The sequence below is a fragment of the Globicephala melas genome, chromosome 17 (assembly GCF_963455315.2).
Source record: "Globicephala melas chromosome 17, mGloMel1.2, whole genome shotgun sequence".
Classification (NCBI taxonomy): Eukaryota; Metazoa; Chordata; class Mammalia; order Artiodactyla; family Delphinidae; genus Globicephala; species Globicephala melas.
This window is the reverse complement of record NC_083330.1, coordinates 14827301-14846691: the sequence shown is the minus strand read 5'-3', so window position 1 is coordinate 14846691 and position 19391 is coordinate 14827301. Positions and strand designations below refer to the sequence as shown.

The window sequence follows — 19391 nt, the reverse complement described above, 5'->3', positions numbered from 1 at the left end:
GCCATAGCTTTTTTTTATTGTTGGTAAATTGATCATCAGCTTTCTTCACTTGTTTTCTCCTTGTTTTCTGTTTCAGTTGCTGATATGTGTTCAAGATGAGTGGGATGGGAGAAAATACCTCTGACCCATCCAGGGCAGAGACAAGAAAGCGTAAGGAATGTCCTGACCAACTTGGACCCAGGTTAGATTCTCACTGAGAACACAACCAGTATTGCCCATGAAAGCCACATGCATGAGCCTTTGATATTTTATCACACTGATTTCACACCTGATTCAGATGCTCTTTAGTTTTTCTCCCTAACTGTCAAGCCTTTGGACAGTTATGTATTATTTAGTTATGTATTATTTACATTTTAGATATGCTAATCGGTTACAGATTTTATTATTCTTTACAAGAAGAGGAAAGCTACATACTTCTGGGTCCCCTGTGTACTTTAACTCTTAAAACCAGTTTATTCTATATAATCTTGAACTTTTCACATTTTTACTCCTGTTTGCTTTCAGAATGTCATAATGACAAGATAACCCATAGTAAAAAAGTTTGCTGTTATATTTATACTGGCTTTTATTCTTTCTTTCTTTCTTTTTTTTTCTTTTTTTTTTGCGGTACACGGGCCTCTCACTGTTGTGGCCTCTCCCGGTGCGGAGCACAGGCTCCGGGCGTGCAGGCTCAGCAGCCATGGCTCACAGGTCCAGCCGCTCCGCGGCATGTGGGATCTTCCCGGACCGGGGCACGAACCCGTGTCCCCTGCATCGGCAGGCGGACTCTCAACCACTGCGCCACCAGGGAAGCCCTCTCTTTCTTTTTTTTTATATTTAAGAGCAAGAAATGAAATGTTGAATCCCCTTGCTTTTGAATTGGTGATAAAGACTGTGGGTCTTCAGTGAATAAAACAAATAATTTTAAAACAAGTTGCATATCATATATTATGGGTGGAAGTATGAGTTGTTACAACCTCCATGCAGGGTAATTTAGCAGTATCTGTTAAAATTATAAATACATATCTTCTTTTGAACTATCAGTTCCATTCCTAGGAATTTTCCGTACTGCAAAAAAAAAAAAAAAAAAAAAAAGTCCACCGTCTACACCGCAGCCCCCATCTCCTGTGTGTGGCCTGTAGTTCTCTGGGCCTTCCTGGCCAGCCTCAGCCTTCTGTCTGTCAAACCGCCTTCAGGGCCCGGCATTCCTGGCTGAGGAGGCCAGCTGGTTCATGGAGGCTGTTCTCTCACCAGTGCTCTGCTGGTTCTTGGGGTGAGCACAGCGCCTGCCTCCCCCGGGCCTTGGAGCACAGCCCCTCCTTCCCACCCATGTGTCATTTCGTTGGCATCTTTGGGGGGGCAGGGGTGATGGAGGGAGGTGAAGGGGGTAGAGAGGTTCAGAATGGGAACTTAGCTCTTCTGCGCATGGCAGCCATTGTCTCCCTTTCCCTGGAATTAATAGGGTGGAAGCCAGGAGTGAAGATGAGGCTTAGCAAAACCAATTCTGGTCGCTGCTCTACCAGTCACTCACTAGGTGATCTTGGACAACTCGTGCAACCACTATAAAGTGGAGAGATTGTGTTCTATCTTAGGTTTATTAGTACATGAGAATAAAGCTAATATTTAGAGGCAAACATATGAATGTCTACTACACATTACAAGATTTTATAAATTGGCATTACATACAAATAATTATATATTAAGAATACAGAGAGCTGCTGCATTAAACAACTTGCTTTTCTTATTTATTGTATTGTTTGAATGTCATCCAGTGGACTCTACCGTACTTGAGAAAAAAATTGTATGCTGTAATTACCAAAGGGAACTTTTGAGTTTGCTATTTCCTCAAATTCAGATGAGGAGATCTTGCCAGTTTTTATTTTTTCCCTCCCTTCCATTAACGTTCTCAAACTCAAGTCGAACTTGGACCATTTGTTTACGTTTTGCATGTCATTCAGCTTGGACAGTTAACAAAGACCCTGGGCCAGTTTCGCTTTTGTTTCTAGCTGTACTGTGGTTTTTAACGTTATCTTAAAAGGCCGTTGGGTTTGATTATGAACATCCTAAAGAAGTCTATGAAATCATAAAAATTTATTTTCATCATTTTGCTGTGCTTTATCAAAAATCATTGAAGTTTATTTATTCCTATTTTAACTAGATTAACTTCCCTTCTTTTATTAATCTTAAATAAATTTTTATAAGCGTGAGCTCCCTTATGTTTCTAAAACTCTTCTTTACTTATTGAACAATGAATTTGATACCTCTTTGTTACCAAGCGTTGCGTTAAGCACAGTGGTGAGCAAATCATCCTGTCCTTGTCCTTGTGAAGCTTACAAGTCCAGTGGGAGACATGAAACACATTGAACAAATGATCACACAGGTAAATATGTAATCACCAACTGGGGTAGGTTTGATTTCAGAAAAAAAAACATGCAACATTTAGGGCAGATTTGAGGGTTTTTTTCCACCAAAGTATTCCATGTTTCTATAAGTAACTTTTGTTTGCTCTCTTTATTTTAGAACTTGGTTAACATGCTTATCTTTTTCGTAATAGCCCCAAGAGGAGCACTGAGAAACGTAATCGTGAACAGGAAAATAAATATATTGAAGAACTTGCAGAGCTGATTTTTGCTAATTTTAACGATATAGACAACTTTAACTTCAAACCTGACAAATGTGCAATCTTAAAAGAAACTGTGAAGCAAATTCGTCAGATCAAAGAACAAGGTAAGAGGAGTGAATGAATATTTTGGAGAGTTTAGTTGGTTTCTCTTTTTCCATGTGTGAGAAGTCCCTTCAGAGTCCCTTTAATCCATTTCTTAGGTTTAAATTATTGATGAGAAGGTGATGTCACAGGGCAAGATGAATGCAGGTATCACTTGCAGTGGTTTATAAATAGGCTTTATATAAAATTCAACAATTCCCTGGAGACGGAGGGGGCCGAGGTGAGGCAGGGTGATGTAACTTTTCATCTAGTGAAACTCAGGTGTCCACTGATTCTCCTCCCCTGCCTTAGAATTGTTAACAGCTTACACAGCAAGTGACTGTCGTAGTTTGCAGGTAAGGAGCCAACCGAGGATGGAAACCAGAAGTAAGGGAGTGAAGCACCTCCTGCTTCAGCTCGTCAGTATATTGAAGTGTGAGCCTCAACTGGCCACGCCACTAAATTAGAGTTTCATATCCTGAGTGACAAGAGATAGATTGGAAAGGCTCAACCTCTAGATAGAATTCTTTTGTGAAGTTGAAACACAGAACATGACAGCTTTCTTCCTGGGGTTTTCTTTTCTTTCTTTCTTTTTTTTTTTTCCTGAGATCATTTTCTGCCTCTCTTCTTTGATATTTTTGCCTACAGAAAAAAAATTTTTTAAAATAATGTTCTAAAAATCACATTGGACTTTGTAGTGCCAAAAAAAATCTGTATTAGGCAGGTACGAACAGCGTCTTGGTGCCCAGGGCCAGTATATGCTCCTGAAGTCTTTATACACTGCTTTCCTTCAGGAGATAATAATCTCCTGTAATCTGTTTTTGAATGCATCCTCTTAGAGTTCATATCGTTTTTTTCTCTGCCTTTTATATAACATTTAAAAGAGGCAGATTTTAGAAAAATAATGTCTTTGTCTCTATAGCTATGTGCACCCAAAACTTTGCAAGTGTAGTTCTGTCTTCTAAGAACTGAAACGTATACACATAGCATCTACCATGCAGTTTGTAACACCAGCCCGCTCTGAAAGTTAGTATTTCCTGGTTTCTCCATCAAAATTATATCATCGTAACATTCAGCTTTCATGGACTTTCTACTCAGTTGCATGCCTCAGTCGCCTTCATCTCTTTCCTGTTCCTTTTGAGATTCACTAGTTATCAACAATTCAGTTTAATCTCAATTTGGTATCAGCAAATGGATAAAATCATATTCCTAAAATTTTTAGGAGAAATAACTGATTCAAGGTTACAGTGCTTTGAAGTTGCTGCATTTCTAGGTGCTGGTATCGTTGCAGTGGAGAAATCATTAAGCTTCTTGTTGCCCCTTTCTACAGATTTTGAATGATTCGATTTTGTGAACATCCCACGTTAGGTAGAACTTTCACACTTGAAAACAGTTATATGTGTATGTATTTTACTATCAAGATCTTGCACAGGGTTTTACAGTTTTGCAAAACCTTGGTTATTCCGCCCTTCAAACCATAAAACACGTTAAGATGTGTCACGCTGGGACTCTGCCGTACTTTCTCTGTGGGTGTAATCAAGGCCGCCATACCACGACCACCCAAGAAGCAGCGACAATAAAAACCCTGTCACATCTCCCTCTTACAATATTGTTTCCATTAAGTTGAAAAGTAACGTGTTTTGAAAAGGGAAGCAGAAGTTAAAACCCAAATGAAAGTACAAGTATACTTTTAACTTCTCGACCAATCTAATATTTTAAGAGTATTGCTTGTTTAATAAATTGTTTTTTAAAAAGAGAGAACAGGGACCTTAGAATCAAATCGGGTGGAGGCTAGGTATGAATCCTGGTTCTGTCTCTTACAGACTTTTTGAACCTGGACAAATTATTTTCTCTCTCTGCGACTCAGTTTCCTCACATAGAATTTAGCATTCACAACACCTAGGTTGCACGGTTGTTGAAGAAATTAGGAGCTACATAAATGCTCCCAGCAAGTACTCATCACAGTAAGCGTTTAGTACGTATTCAGTAAATATCTTTCCCACATTCAGTAGGAAGGCACCTTTTTTCTTCACCTATGCTCAGATCTTCATACAGTGAGCTCTTCCTGCAGATGGAAAGCAGGGGAAATTCCAAAAGGTGGGGAAATGGTTATGAATAATATGCTCCCCTACAGGGTCATTTGAAGAAAGTCACATTTTTTTCTGGGGCCAGAGGACTCCACATCCACCAACAGCTCTGTGCGGCCACCTTGATTTCTCTCAGCAGCTGGCAGCCAGCTAAGGTTCAAGAGCAACACATAGGTCGGATCGGAACCCTTCCTTCTCCCTTTGTGTGTGTCCACCCACCCAACTGTCAGTCGGTGTAAATAGAATCCAACCATCATCTTAACAGCGTCATCCAAACTTAATTTGTATTGCAGTCGCAGGTATCAGGCGGAATAAAATCCTAACTGTCCTGAAGAGTTAAGCTGGATTGCGTGAGGTGCAACTAAAGGCTACACAGTCAGGAAAGCAGGCTCCTGTGAAAGGAACCCGCCAGCGTCCAAAGCTCAGGCAGCTCAGCCAGGCAGGATGGGCTCTTTCACTCGAGTCCGCTCGGTCATCAGCTGCTCCTCGCGTTTCCGTAGGCTTGGGAACTAAGGCAGGGAATGATGGATATTTTTAAATGGCCTAAAGGATGGGGTTTTGGAGGGGGGGTACCAGCTATCTAAATGGTTAAACCTCCCTTGTCTGTAGCACTTTCTGAGACCTGTGTTTGGTAGACACTGGCTCTCCAAGAGCATCACACGGCCGTGCACCTTGTAGTAGCAGACCAAGTGCACACAGAGTCTGCAATTCGACCATAACACCAGCTTTTTGATATTGAAGTGGGGTGTTTCTTCCTATGTGGTGTGATGCTGGTAAATGTGGAAAACATCTGGTGTCTGTAACTTACAAAGAATAGTCATAAGTAGTGAATAAACTTTTTTCCTAACTGGGAAGACTAATATTGTTTCTATTTCACAGAAGAATAATAAGTAATATGAAAAATACAAATGATTTAATTATGGATTAGTGAGTCCAGTTTCACACTCCTTAGCTAGAAACTTAAATTTAAAAATTCCTATGGAAAATACATGGCGATTCCTGTGCTCTTAAAAAATGAAATTGAAGCATAAAGTGACTGAAACGTGAGGGGAGTTCTAATGATTAATACATTTCTACTGCCCTCTTTAAGGTAGTATCTCTCCTCTATTACCCCAACACTTTTTGTTCTTTTTTCTAAAATAATAATCTAAAATGAATTGTATTGTTTGGAAAACATTTGTCACTTCATTTAAAGCCTCTTTAGTGCAGCATATTTTTTCATAAGATTTTTTTTCTTTATATTATTATTATCATTTATTTTTGGCTGCACTGGGTCTTTGTTGCTGCACGCAGGCTTTCTCTAGTTGGAGCAAACGGGGGCTACTCTTCGTTGTGGTGCGCGGGCTTCTCGCTGCGGTGGCTCGCGGGCTCCAGAGCACAGGCTCGCAGCTGTGACGCACGGGCTTAGTAGTTCCGCGGCATGTGGGATCCTCTCGGACCAGGGCCTGAACCCGTGTCCCCTGCAATGGCAGGGGGGTTCCCAACCGCTGCACCACCAGGGAAGCCCAGTGCAGCATATTTGAGTATAGGCTGTACTTATCAGTCAGTGGAGAACTGGTTTCACCCTTTCGTTATTATTTTTCTGAACGTGAATAGCAATAAGAATGAAAAGGTATATTTCAAAAATTCGCATTGTTAAGGCTAGATTTGTGGGGGGGATTTCTTGTTGAATCAGGCAACCTAAAAGATCGTTCTGGTTTCTCATTGTGATTATTCTAATGATTTAATTTTGATTGTAGTGCCAGTATGAGAACATTGGGATTACAGATTGGTTCATACATGTAAATTTCCCCTACAATTGTGCATAGCATCAAAAAATAAGTATTTTAAGAGAGGGTGTGGGGCAGTGGTGTGCTGGAGTCAACTGGTTATCAAGCAACGAGAGCCAATTGTTAAATTTCAAGAATTTTATAAGCCACTTGATAAGCACAGCCATTATTAAAAATTGTTTAGATGTACAATTAAATTATATTTAAAAACACAAAGGTAAGGAAGACTAAAACTCATCATTTCCTAATTATTGTACTGCATTTTACTATTATCTTTGCTCTAGCGGCCTTTTGTGTCTTGTGTCTACATGATAGAAATACTAGGTAGTGGTGGTTACTGCGAATCTCTAATTAACATCTAATATTTTAACATTCGATAGACATTACGTGCACACATAAAAAATATTGTCCACTTCAGCAAAAAAGTCACTTACAAACTGACAATTGAATTTCTACGTTCCATATCTTCATCATGTATTTTCATTATTTCACTTTTGTCTTATTAACTTAAATGAAAATTTCAAACAACATTCATGTCAGAACTATATTCTTTCATCAGCTATAATTGTAAGTTAGCTACAAGACAAGAGTTTGGCAGAAATCAACAAACATTCTATTAGAATCAATTGGCTGTCTGGAATTTACAGTAAAGAGTGTTGTATGTTTTATTATCATTTGTAAATTATATACTCCACATACTTTGTACTAGTAAAATTTGTAATCAGCATTATGGTGCTTACTATTTTTTCCCCCAAGGAGCTGGTTTTTAAGCATTTCCACTGGTGGGCATAGGAGATTGTCTTGTAAATGTAGGTGCGTCAAATTCATGAACTCATTATTTTAAAATTCAAGGGAATAGCAATGGAAACAACCTAATTCTAGCACATAAGAGTAAAATGTAGAGCCCATTAAGATTATATTTTTCCTTCCAGTTTTTTTCCCCCCATGTTAAATACATGAAGTTCTTGGGATGGAAATTCAATTATTCAAAGCTGACGCCTAGGTGTGAACTAATAGCTGTCACCAAGCAGAGTAAGCAGAAGGGCTGCGATATCAGATCCCTTCCAGGGGTAGGATATCTGTAAATCAGGCTTTGGGGTGATGCTTCCAGGCATTGTTTATGTTCCATGTGATGAAATCTTAGGGTGATGGCAGAGTCATCCATTGCCCTGGAAAGGGTAGGCGTGCCCTCGTAGATACAGCCATACTGAAGTCAGTGTCATGGATTGCTAGTCAAGTATTTATGACAGTACTAACTCTTGATCGGTTGGAGAATGAATAGGAGGAGACGGATGACATATGAATTCTAAGTTTGTTTAAAAAAAAACAGAAAGAAAAATCGGTGGCCCTTTATACACTCCATATAGTTTAAATTTCAACTGTCAACTTCTTTTTTATCCTATTCTTCTAAAGGTGCTGACGATAATTAAATGGACAGTCAGGCAGCCGGATGTAAAAGTGGGCCGGCAGTGTAGACCGTGTAATGGACCAGTGCGAGCACCAAACTCAATTGGCAGAATATGTTAATCAATCTAATGAGCTTATTAAGAGCATGAGGTTTATTTAAAGTCAGATGAACCCAGTCTCTCTCTTCACCACTGTAGGACAGTGTCTAAATTGCCCAACATCTCTGGGCCTTTACTTCCTAATCTGTAAAAAGGGGATGATAACGTCCACTACACATTGCTCGTGTGAAGACTATGTTCAACGTGTTTATAAAGGGTTTAGTCTAGTGCTTGGCAGGTAAGAAGACTTACTCAACAGTAGTTATTACTCTTCTCGCCATGGTTTCTGACATCTGGACTTGGAGTCCTCATCCAAATGAATCTAGGTTTTCTTGCTAAGGATTCAATATTGATAAGGAAACAAGTCGTTTTCGGATGTTTTCTCTGTTACGGTTGTAAACGTTAATATTCTGACAATGTTGATTCTTTTTATTACAATACAGAAATAAGTAAACAGAGCTATCAAAACTATCCATTCAGGGCTTCTCTGGTGGCGCAGTGGTTCAGAGTCTGCCTGCCGATGCAGGGGACATGGGATCGTGCCCCGGTCCGGGAAGATCCCCCATGCTGCGGAGCGGCTGGGCCCGTGAGCCATGGCTGCTGAGTCTGCAGCGTCTGGAGCCTGTGCTCCACAGCGGGAGAGACCACAACAGTGAGAGGCCCGCGTACCGCAAAAAAAAAAAAAAAAAACTATCCATTCAGAGACAGAACTCAGAAATGTAGTGCTTGGGGAGTTCCCTTGTGGTCCAGTGGTTAGAACTTGGTGCTTTCACTGCCAGGGCCCAGGTTCAGTCCCCAGTCGGGTAACTAAGATCATCCCGCAAGCTGTATGGCATGGCCAAAAAAAATGTGCTTGGTGTGACCCTGTCTGCACCCTTCCCCCGGCTCTGTTGCCCCTGCTGCACCCTGTAGGCTCCTTCTCATCCCTGTTACCTGAGTGACATTTTTCAAGAACCTTGCTTTAAGGAGAACTAAAGAGGGCTAGAGTCACGGCAGTTTTCATTTCATCCTTACTTACATCAACACAGGAACGAATCCGGCCCTAGCTTATTCTTGAAGATTTGAAACTGTTACAGGGTTCCATGCATCTAGAGATAAAGCAAATTTTATTTCCTTGTTTGAGAATATCACCTGTGATCAGCAATATGTCCTTGACACTGCCGTTTTTAATGAAAATAAAATACTTTCCCACTGGTATGCATATAGTTCACTTTCATATTTTCATGTGGATTAATGGCTCATACTATTAATGAAATCCTTAAAGTGAGCAGGGTGGAATTTTTGCTTTCGTTCCTCCTAGGAGCCCCTTGGTATGGGGTTTTTTGGTTTTTGATTTTTTTCCCTAAGTATATGGAAGTTTTTTTGTATTTAACAGCTTTCAGATGAAGAGGATTTAAATAATTTAATGTGCTCTAATGCTTTAGGATTTTAACAATTTATGACATGAGCTCTCATTTCAAGACTTAAACTGGCTTCCACACTCTAATAGAAGTTAGGCATCGCTTGCTTTCTTGTTCACCTTGTACTGTTAGGAAAAGAAATTCTGACACCCTGCTGTGTGTATTGATTTCATTCAAGAGCAAACATTCATTCCATAAAATTTTTACTGAGTAAATACTATATGCAGGGCATACTTCACTAAGGGGGAAGGAATCCAGCAGTCAGTAAGTACTTGGTTCTTTTCCTTGAAGCGTTCACTCATTTGGAGGGAAGTCCGCTGGTACACAGGCAGCTGTGGAACACAGGGACAGTGGGAATAAGTGTAATTACCGATGTTAGTACAGGCTTCAAGGAGGACAGTAAAGTTGATGTGGGCCTTGCTATAAGTGTAAGATTTAATAGGTGAGAGAGTAGGGGCCGGGGGAAGGAGAGAGACATTCCAACAGGGAATAGAGGAACCCGAGCAAAGGCACAGGAGCCCTCCGTGGCACCGGTGTGTGCAACGTCGAACTGTTCAGCTACAATAAGATGTGGTAAGATGGATTGAAGCATTTGGTTGGATTTGAGGCTGAAAAGGGCAGGTCAGAACCAAATGGGACAGTCAGCACAGGACCATAAGCAATTTTGAAATTTGGAGAAGGTGATATAAAATGAGAAACTCTTAACTATCTCCAGCAGAGTTCACTTGACGTCGCCTACTATGGTCTCCAGACTCTAGAGATACCCTGTACTAGGAAGGGGAGACTTTTTTTTTTTTTAAAATGCGGCTGATTCCTGGGGGCGGGGAGTGGAAGGCACATAACTAAAGAAACAAGACGAAGAAGAAAAAAAAAACTAAGTGAAAACATGAGAACACTAAAATGTCTCATTCATCTGTAACAAGAAACAATACTTTATTTCAAAAGACTTTCATAGGACTTCCCTGGCGGTCCAGTGGTTAAGACTTCGCCTTCCAATGCAGGGGCTGCAGGTTCCATCCGCGGTCGGGGAGCTTAGATCCCACGTGCCTTGGAGCCAAAAAACCAAAACATAAAACAGAAGCAATGTTGTGACAAATTCAGTAAAGACTTTAAAATTGGTCCACATCAAAAAATGTTTAAAAAAAATAAAAAGCCTTTCATTTATTTTTATAACTTGTTGAGGGGACTTAAAAGGAGCAGGAGGAAGTGAAGGGGGAAAACGACAGATAAAAAGGCAGTAAGGGGGCTTCCCTGGTGGCGCAGTGGTTGAGAGTCCGCCTGCCGATGCAGGGGACACGGGTTCGTGCCCCGGTCTGGGAGGATCCCACATGCCGCATAGCGGCTGGGCCCGTGAGCCGTGGCTGCTGAGCCTGCGCGTCCGGAGCCTGTGCTCCACAACGGGAGAGGCCACAACAGCGTACAGGGAAAAAAAAAAAAAAGGCAGTAACACCCGCAAAGACCAATAGAGAGCCTGGCAGATAGAGAAGGCTGGTAAACATACTCAGAAGCATGCGTGTGCAAGTTCAAACACAAAGGTACAGACATTTTTAAATATAAAATTTTATAGTTTCTTATGGCGTTTTCACTAATGACTTAAAAGCACAGTCATTTGGCAGCTGTGGGCACGTAGATAAGGGCCCTTGGGCTGAGCGCGACCCGCCCGCCCCCCATGTCGGCCCTCCCCTGAGTGGTCCATGGGAGGTGCAGTCAGTACGCTGCCACCGCCCCCGCTGCCTCTGCTACCGCTCGGGGCTTGGGAGTGTCTGCATCTTCCACTGTGCGCTCAGGGCTTGGGAGTGTCTGCGTCTTCCACTGTGCGCTCGGGGCTTGGGAGTGTCTGCGTCTTCCACTGTGCACAAGGGAGCAATACCAGGCCTTTCCTCCGCGAGAATCGGCTGAAGATACTCGAGGAACCCCCCCGAAAGGACGCCAGGTTGATCCTTCTGCCCCAGCTTCACTGACTGCCAGGAGACTGTGATAAAGTCCAAAAGAAGAACCTCACCGCAGCATCCAAGTCCCTCTGTGGTCTGTCCCCGGTCGTGCCATACTCCCCCTTGCTCTACCCCACAAACCCCCTGAACTTACATCCCCTCGCCTACAGGGTATGCTGGCAAGTCCACTGCATGCATTTCCTGGCCTCCGTGCCTGCTGCCTGGAATGCTTCTCTCTCCTTCCCCCTCAGCTGATTGACCACTACCCACCTTTAATAGGCCACTGGGGTGGGGTAGGTTTATAGAGTACTGTGAGAAGGCAACCAGGCTGGATGAGGATGGAACATCCAGTGGCCAGGGCCCTTCACCAACACCCCATGTCTGACCCGTCTGGCCCAGTGCTGTGTTCCTGTATCCCATCTCATCAGTGTGTCTACCCTAAGACTGCTACCCTGTTGCGAATTGTTGCTAACCCAGACTTGTGTGTTTTTTCTTTTGTGTCATTGGTACTCTTTCCTCCCTTTCTGGAATGCCTCCCTTTCCCTGTTTCTGTCTGTTCCCATTAGAGTCCTACTGTTCCTTATTCAAGGCCCATCTCAAATGCTGCTTTTTTAAACGAAGAACTTCTTAATTCCCAAACAATATAGACTCATGTCCTTTGAATCTCCTATCATTTCTTGTACTATCTAATCTTATTCTGATGAGGTTTTTTGTGGGCTTTTCTTTTTCTTCCCCAGTTGAATGACAGACTCCTTGATGGCAGATTGTATCTAACGCGTCACTCACACCTGCCGCAGTTCTGAGCACAGTGTTTGTCTTATATAAAATAAATATCTCACATTTTTCTGATGCCAGCCTTCATCTAGCCTTGTATAATGGCTTTATATTGGGGGGAAAGAGCACCCTAAATTAAAGAACTTGAAGGTTTTATTCTAACAATTGGGTGAGTACATTCTCTTTCTTATATAGGGTTGATAAACTACAACTTCTCTTGTGACAAATAGTATTTTTTATACTTTTTTTTAAACAAATTTATTTTTTTTATTTTTGGCTGCGTTGGGTCTTTGTTGCTGTGCACGGGCTTTCTCTAGTTGCGGCGAGCGGGAGCTACTCTTCATTGTGGTGCGTGGGCTTCTTATTGCGGTGGCTTCTCTTGTTGAGGAGCATGGGCTCTAGGCGTGCGGGCTTCAGTAGTTGTGGCTCGTGGGCTCAGTAGTTGTGGTGCACAGGCTTAGTTGCTCCGCGGCATGTGGAATCTTCCCGGACCAGGGCTCAAACCCGTATGCCTTGCATTAGCAGGTGGATTCTTAACCACTGTGCCACCAGGGAAGCCCACGAATAGTATTTACAGTATTTTAGTTTGTCTCCTTAAAGTGCACTTGTGTCTTAAGGAACATTTGGGTGGTGAACTTTTAACTTTCATAGACTCTGGTTAAGTTTAGCTCCTTATCTTAAGAGAAGATAAGGATGACAGATCTACATAGCTTGTCAACTAGAGTATATTTTGAAATCCGGAGGGAGTGCTGAGGTTTTTTTATACTTTTTAATAATTATTTTTATTATGATCTTTAATTAACATGGAATATTTTCCCTAACGATTTTAAATAGACATATTGTATCCGACTAAAATATATAACAAATAGAAAGCATAGTCACACTTGATACTAGTGCTGTGCAGATACTGGATATATTGGTTTTGAAACAACTTATATCTAAAGATTTTGTCATATGCGTTTAAATTTCCATGAGCTAAAGTTTACATCTATTCATTCTTAGTTTGAAGAATGATGTAATTTTTAAAATTGAAGTATATTACAGTGTTGTGTTAGTTTCAGGTGTAAATTACAGTGTTGTGATAGCTTACAGTGTTGTGTTAGTTTCAGGTGTACAGCAAAGTGATTCAGTTATACAGATACATATATCCATTCTTTTTCACATTCTTTTCCATTATAGGTCATTACAAGATATTGAATATAGCTCCCTGTGCTATACAGTAGGTCTTTGCTGTTTATCTATTTTATATATAGTAGTGTGTATTTGTTAATCCCGAACTCCTAATTTACCCACCCCTTCCCCTTTGGTAACCATAAATTTGTTTTCTATGTCTGTGAGTCTATTTCTGTTTTGTAAATAAGTTCATTTGTATCACTTTTTTAGATTCCACATATAAGTGATATCATATGATATTTGGCTTTCTCTTTCTGACTTACTTCACTTAGTATGATAATCTCTGGGCCCATCCATGTTACTGCATATGGCATTATTTCGTTCTTTTTTATGGCTGAGTAATATTCCATTGTATATATGTATCGTATCTTCTTTTTCCATTCATCTGTCAATGGACATTTAGGTTGCTTCCATGTCTTGGCTATTATAAATAGTGCTGCTGTGAACATTGGGGTGCAAGAATGATGTAATTTTTGAGAAATGAATTAAATATTTGGAGTGTTGTAAGGAGAAGATAACAAGAGTTTCCAATTATAATTTACTCTGTGTGTGTGTGTGTGTGTGTGTGTCTGTGTATAATTCACTATTTAAGATTAAAAGTGGCTGAATACAATCAAGTTTATGTGTAGTGATTTTAATATAGGAATAGATTAAAAATATAGAGCATAAATACCACTATTTGACTCTTCTTTTTATTGTCATTCTCTGGTTGATTTAGGCTTTAAAGTAGATTTTTCTTAGTTTTTTTGTTTTATGGGTTTTGTTTGTTTCTCCAACCTGTTGCACTGGTAGAATGAGGAAGAGGGAAATGTGACTGTCTTTGTGTTACTTTCAGTCTTTCAGTTACTGACTGTCTTTCAGTTACTTTTCAGACTGAGATGGATTATACAGTAATAAATTGTTATACAGGCAACTATTTTAATAGGTCCTTCCAAGGAGACTTTTTTTTTTCTGGTTTGATGAGGTTTTAATTGTGGCAAAAAGTATATAACATAATCTTACCCTGTTAACAATTTTTAAGTGTACATTGTTGCATTGTTAATTGTGTGCACACTGTTGTACAACAGACTTAGAAATCTTTCGTCTTGTGTGATGGAAACTCTATTCCCATTGACCAGCTGCCATTTCCCCTCCCCACAACTGCTGGCAGCCACCTTCTGCTTTCTGTTTCTGTAACTCTGATTACTTTAGATACCTCATGAATAAGTGGAATCATGTAGTATTTATGTCTTTGTGGTTGGCTTATTTAACTTAGCATAGTATCCTCAAGGTTCAGCCATGCTATACCATATGATAGGGTTTTCTTCTTTCCAAAGGCTGAATAATATTCCATTTTATGTATATACCACATTTTCTTTACCCATTCATCCGTCACTGGACATTAAGGTTCCTGCCACATCTTGGCCATTGTGAATAATGCCGTAGTGAATGTGGATACACAAATATCTCTTCGAGATCTTGTTTTCGATACCTTTGAATATATATACCCAGCAGGGTGGTCGCTGTGTCATATAGTGGTTCTATTTTTAATTTTTTGAGGAACCTCCATACTGTTTTCCATAGTATCTGCACCATTTTATAATCCTCCCAACGGTGCAGAAGTGTTCTAATTTCTCCACATCCTTACCAGCACTTGTTATTTTCTGGTTTTTTGCTAGTGGCCACCCTAATGGGTGTGAGGTGATATTGTGGTTTTGATTTACATTTCCCTGATGATTAACGACGTTGAGTATCTTTTGCAAGGAGACACTTTGAAAAGAATAAGTATCTAATTCCATATGACATCGCTGAATGCCTTTATAGTCAAGTATCTTAGTATCATATATTGCTGAATAGTTTAGGGCACCAAGCATAACCATAAAAGCTGAGCATATGGGGAGGAGCTTCTGAGGTACAAGAAGGAAGATCTCTTGAGGCAAATCTGAAATCAGTAAGAAAATGAGAAAAAACACAATGGCATTGAGATTTCCCTTTTAGACATTTTCCCTCGTTTTAGCCAGTTCTCACATTGCCCTAAAGAATGTTTCTTTCCCTGAAGCCTTTTACATTAAACCTCTTTATATAGGTTCCAGGCAAGGAAGAAGTATGGCCTTCATAGATCCGGCTTGTTACCTGTTTGTCTGTAGTTGTGGGGTGGGCAGATCGAGGCAATTCCCAATTCTTTCCTCCTCTTATGACTGTTGTTCACTCTGAAATATTTTAGTTCATTTCTACTTAGAAAATGTTCACCTTTTCCTAATTACTGAGTCATTTATCTCTCCTAATAAGTGTAGGAGTCCATTTTTAATCCTCTCATCTTTTCTGTCACCCCTGCCCAATGTTTTCAAAGTAATAATTCCAGGAAAAGAATGATCGTGTTCTTCCTCTTAACTTTGCTGGTAAGAAACGGAGACCCTTACAGCTTATGCTTTCCCGCAAGTGCAGAGTTGAGTGAAAACTGGCCTTCTGCAGTTTTGAGGCTTATTACAGTTGTTAGTTAGCTTTTAGTCCAGAGTTAATCTTATCAGCACATCAGATCTTGAATCCTATTTTGTTTACTAAGAATGCGACAGTGAACGCTAATTCACAGTGTGCTTATAATAACTTATTGATTAAAGACTCTGGATACCAATTAACTTTAACCTGAGAATTGATTTTAATTTAACCATTGTTTATTGTGGTAAAATATACATAACATAAAATTTTTACCACTTTCAAGTGTACACTTAAGTCGCTGTGTCACTGTTGACCAGCTGTCCTCAAAACGCTTCTACTTCTGGTCTGTACTCTCTCCGCGTTCCTTCACTGGCTTCCCTTCCTCATCTATCTCTTGACCTTCTTTCTGTCCCCAACTAAATCCCTTCCTTCTTCAGTTTTACCGGTTTCCAGCCTTCAGCTTTCACATCTGTGCTCCATCCTGTCAGCTTTAGATCCCAGGCCTTTCCGTGCCTCTCATTGCACAGATGCCCAGTGAGGGCCTTCCCCAGTCCCCGCTCCCCAGACCTTGCCATTTCATCCCGCATCCAGATTTCCAGCCACCTGTCAGGCATCGCCCCTGGGCGCCCCATATCCCAGACAGCTCAGTCTCTCCTCTGCCTCCTGAACAGAATGGCGTGTCCGGTTCCCTGTGCTCAGTCTCAGGCCATGGCAGCACCACCTGTTTTGTGCTCATCTAGGCTAGAAACCTGGGTCCTGGTCACATCGACGTCCTCTCCCTCTTCACCATATGCAGCCAGCCAGTCAGCTCTGTCAGGTCCTCACCATGTCCTGTGATATCTCCACCCCTTATATTTCCCATTTTTATTCTCAGCACCCTATTTTAAGTCATCTTTTGTTACCTTAACTCGTCTCTGCTTCTCTACCTTCTATAGTTCATCCCCACTGCTACCAACATTGATTTCCTAAAAATGTGTTAGATGTGTAACTCTTGTTACGAAAACTTTCGGTGAACCTCTTCTGCCTACAAAATAAAGTAAAATGTCTTCACATGGTGTTCGAGACCCTCCACCATCTGGTCTCACCATTCTGGGTTTGTCACCTGCTATTACCTGTCTAGCCATTCTTCTAGGCAGACCTGAAGCCTTAATTACTCTTTAACTCAAAGCTGCACAGCTGGTGTTTTGTTTTTTTTTTGCAGTACGTGGGCCTCTCACTGCTGTGGCCTCTCCCGTTGCGGAGCACAGGCTCCAAACGTGCAGGCTCAGCGGCCATGGCTCACGGGCCCAGCTGCTCCGCGGCATGTAGGATCTTCCCAGACCAGGGCATGAACCCGTGTCCCCTGCATCGGCAGGCGGACTCTCAACCACTGCGCCACCAGGGAAGCCCTGGTGTTTTCATTGTTAGGTAAAATACATATTTCATTTTGGCATGTAATACAATAGTTTAAACTTAAAAAAAAACAACTCCCTGTGACCATGTAAACACTTTGATGGAAGAACCATAACTTGTTCGTTCGTTCTTTTTCTTTTTCTTTCTTTCTTTCTTTCTTTCTTTCTTTCTTTCTTTCTTTCTTTCTTTCTTTCTTTCTTTCTTTCTTTCTCTCTCTCCTTCCTTCCTTCCTTCCTTCTTTCCTTCCCTCCCCTCCCCTCCCCTCCCCTTCCCTCCCCTCCCCTTCCCTTCCCTCCCCTCCCCTTACCTTTTCTTCCCTTTTCTTCTCTTCTCTTCTCTTCTCTTTTCTTGCCTTGCAGCAGAGCTTGAGAGATCTTAGTTCCCTGAACAGGGACTGAGCCCAGACCTTCAGCAGTGAAAGCACCCAGTCCTAACCACTGTACCACCAGGGAATTCCCAGCTTGTTCATTTTTATATCCTTCCCCTAAGCCTTGCACATATGAGATGCTTAATAAGTGTTTATATAAAATAATTGCCAAAAACTAGGGTTTAGAGAAAATGTGAAAGCAACATGAAATTCAGATTTTCTTCGGATGCGTCAAGAAGGTATGAATAGAATAGTGGAGGGAAGAAAGAAAGAAGGCAATTAAGGACCATCATTAACTATTGTGTCTGTTTGAAGTAGCACCACATGAAATATATTCCAATGGTGTAGTCTGGAAATGACCAGGGACCATGCCACGACTATACTTAAACATGATGATTTCTTATTAACTCACGATTATATCTGGATGCCCTCTATATGCCACATACTGTGAGAGTTACCAGAGATATAAAGAGAAGCAAAACACAGTCCCTAAATCCAGGGACTCATTAATAAATATCATAAATATTATCACAGAACTTTGAACTTTAAAAACCATTTTTTCCCCTAAGATTTATTTGTAAGTTAATTGTTTGGAATGGAGGATGTTTTCCATCAAAACAATACAGTTTTGGTGATGAGATTCCTGGACTAGTTCCATAAAGCCTATCGTAACCAATAATGCTTCTAACTAGAATAGTTCTTAATATATGAGGTATATACAGCTGTGTTTTAAATTTATAGTGATGGTGTAGTGATAAATAGGGTACAGGTTTTTTTAGAAGCATTACTAAATTTATTGTAACCTTTCCTTTCTGTTATATGTCATTTCAAGCATAGATAACTGTCCTGTAAGGCTCCATGGACATTATTGATATTAAAAAAGAGCTCTCTTACCCCAAAAGGTGGGAACCACTGACCCGATATTTATTACAGGGTGAAGGGTACTGTAGAGGCTAATCAGTCAACACATGCGTGTATTTCCTGGGAGGATCCTGGATTTCCAGAGGCCTGGAGCATGGTTGCCTCTTCCTTCCTTTCTGCCCTGGGAGGCTCTCCTGGACCCTTCCCCCTCCAGGCCTCCACTGGCCAAGAAGCTTATGAGAGGAGCAGAGTTCCAGAAGGGCAGGCCTGTGGTGATGGGGAGGGTCAGGCCTGGGTGTGTGAGAGTCTGAAAGCTAGGCACTCGAGCTGGCAGAGTAAAGCAGAAACGCTGGGCCAGGGTTATCTTTCCTTCTCTTCACCTGCCTCCCATTCCACTGTCTTTCTTTAAATTAACCACTCTCTTTATTTCTACTGGGATTTTTTTTTTCTCTTCCCCTGATCTACTGCAGCACAAAATTCAGGTTTTTATGTCTTGTCTTTGAAGCAAATGTTCAATTCTGGAATTATTTAGCTAGTGAAACAGATAAAATGAAGGTAACAAAGGGAAAGTCACAGACTTTCAAGGAGGTCTTTAAAACTCATAATAAATTGTGCGCCAGATGTTCTTTGAAATATAAATGAAGCTCTATTTCAGGCTTTGTCTTTCTTCCCAATTTCCTCTTCAGTCTTTAGAAAACCCTAAATTTATCTCTTTTGATCCCATGGGAGGTACTTGTAGGTCCCCCGAACCTCCATACCATCCCGCTTGTATCTGTTTGTCTTTCTCTCCTCTCTCTCTCTTCTTTCCCTTTTCTTAATTTCTATTGGAAGAGACAAAGACCACATAGATAAACAGTGGATCTTAGGTTACATGAAGAGTTGAAGTATGGCTCATCAGTATTTCAGAGGAAATATTCTAAGTGGGGTGCTGAGAAATGGGGGTCAGGCCACCTGTGCTGTTGGAGAGGTGAGTACTGAAGTCGATTGACATTACCTAGCTGACCAGGTGGACAGCTGAGATTTTGGTCCCTACT

General features: G+C 41.1%; 1 protein-coding gene across 11 annotated transcripts in view; it reads left to right on the top strand.

Annotated features, from left to right (window-relative positions):
• The window catches only part of NCOA2 (nuclear receptor coactivator 2), a 272322-nt gene that overhangs the window by 177037 nt on the left and 75894 nt on the right, over window positions 1-19391 (top strand). For all 11 annotated transcript variants that reach the window (XM_060287026.1, XM_060287028.1, XM_030859594.2 and 8 more), the window contains 2 exons: window positions 77-181; window positions 2534-2706. In XM_060287026.1, coding sequence (XP_060143009.1) covers window positions 96-181; window positions 2534-2706 — 259 coding nt within the window. In that variant the 5' untranslated portion in view covers window positions 77-95. The remainder of the gene's footprint in view (window positions 1-76; window positions 182-2533; window positions 2707-19391) is intronic.